The sequence below is a fragment of the Corvus brachyrhynchos genome, unplaced genomic scaffold (assembly GCF_000691975.1).
Source record: "Corvus brachyrhynchos isolate BGI_N302 unplaced genomic scaffold, ASM69197v1 scaffold255, whole genome shotgun sequence".
NCBI classification, from domain to species: domain Eukaryota; kingdom Metazoa; phylum Chordata; class Aves; order Passeriformes; family Corvidae; genus Corvus; species Corvus brachyrhynchos.
In genome coordinates this window covers 4,823,439-4,824,046 of record NW_008238358.1, presented here as the reverse complement: position 1 = coordinate 4,824,046, position 608 = coordinate 4,823,439, and the positions used below count along the sequence as shown (strand labels likewise).

Below are 608 nucleotides of genomic sequence, written 5' to 3'. Positions count from 1 at the left end.
TCCCTGTATACCTCCCTTCTTCCAGATAACCCTGCAGCAAACTGGATCCACGCTCGTTCAACGAGGAAAAAGCGTTGTCCCTACACAAAGTATCAAACTCTGGAACTGGAAAAGGAATTTCTGTTTAACATGTACCTCACCCGAGACCGCCGTTACGAAGTAGCTAGGATTTTAAACCTCACAGAGAGACAGGTCAAAATCTGGTTTCAGAACAGAAGAATGAAAATGAAAAAGATGAACAAGGAGAAAGGCAATAAAGGAGACTAACGCTGGGGTAGAAACGCAGTTGGGGACTATTGATTTAGTTTTGCGTTTGGTTTTTTTTCGGGGTAGTGTGGGTTTTTTGTTGTTGGGGGTTGTTTTGGTTTTGGGTTGTGGCTGGTTGGGTTTTTTTGGTTGTTTGGCTTTTTTTTTTTTTGGTTGCTGCTTTTTTTTTTTTTTTTTTTTGTAGTTTGGTTTTAGTCTTCCTCTGCACCCTTAGCCCCCCATACATTCCTCCTCCTCCCACGCCGCTCCACCCCAGGGACTTTAAACAATTTTTTTTTTTTTTTTTAATAGAAGTGAAACGTGGTCTATGTCAGGTATTTCGGAAAATTTTGTCTTGCTCG

The 608-nt window shown here is 41.3% G+C and overlaps 1 protein-coding gene across 3 annotated transcripts in view; it reads left to right on the top strand.

Moving 5' to 3' along the window:
* Positions 1–381, top strand: part of HOXD9 (homeobox D9) — a 4,664-nt gene extending 4,283 nt beyond the window's left edge. For all 3 annotated transcript variants that reach the window (XM_017735829.1, XM_017735831.1, XM_008634735.2), the window contains one exon: positions 26–381. In XM_017735829.1, coding sequence (XP_017591318.1) covers positions 26–267 — 242 coding nt within the window. In that variant the 3' untranslated portion in view covers positions 268–381. The remainder of the gene's footprint in view (positions 1–25) is intronic.
* The last annotated feature ends 227 nt before the right edge of the window (positions 382–608 follow it).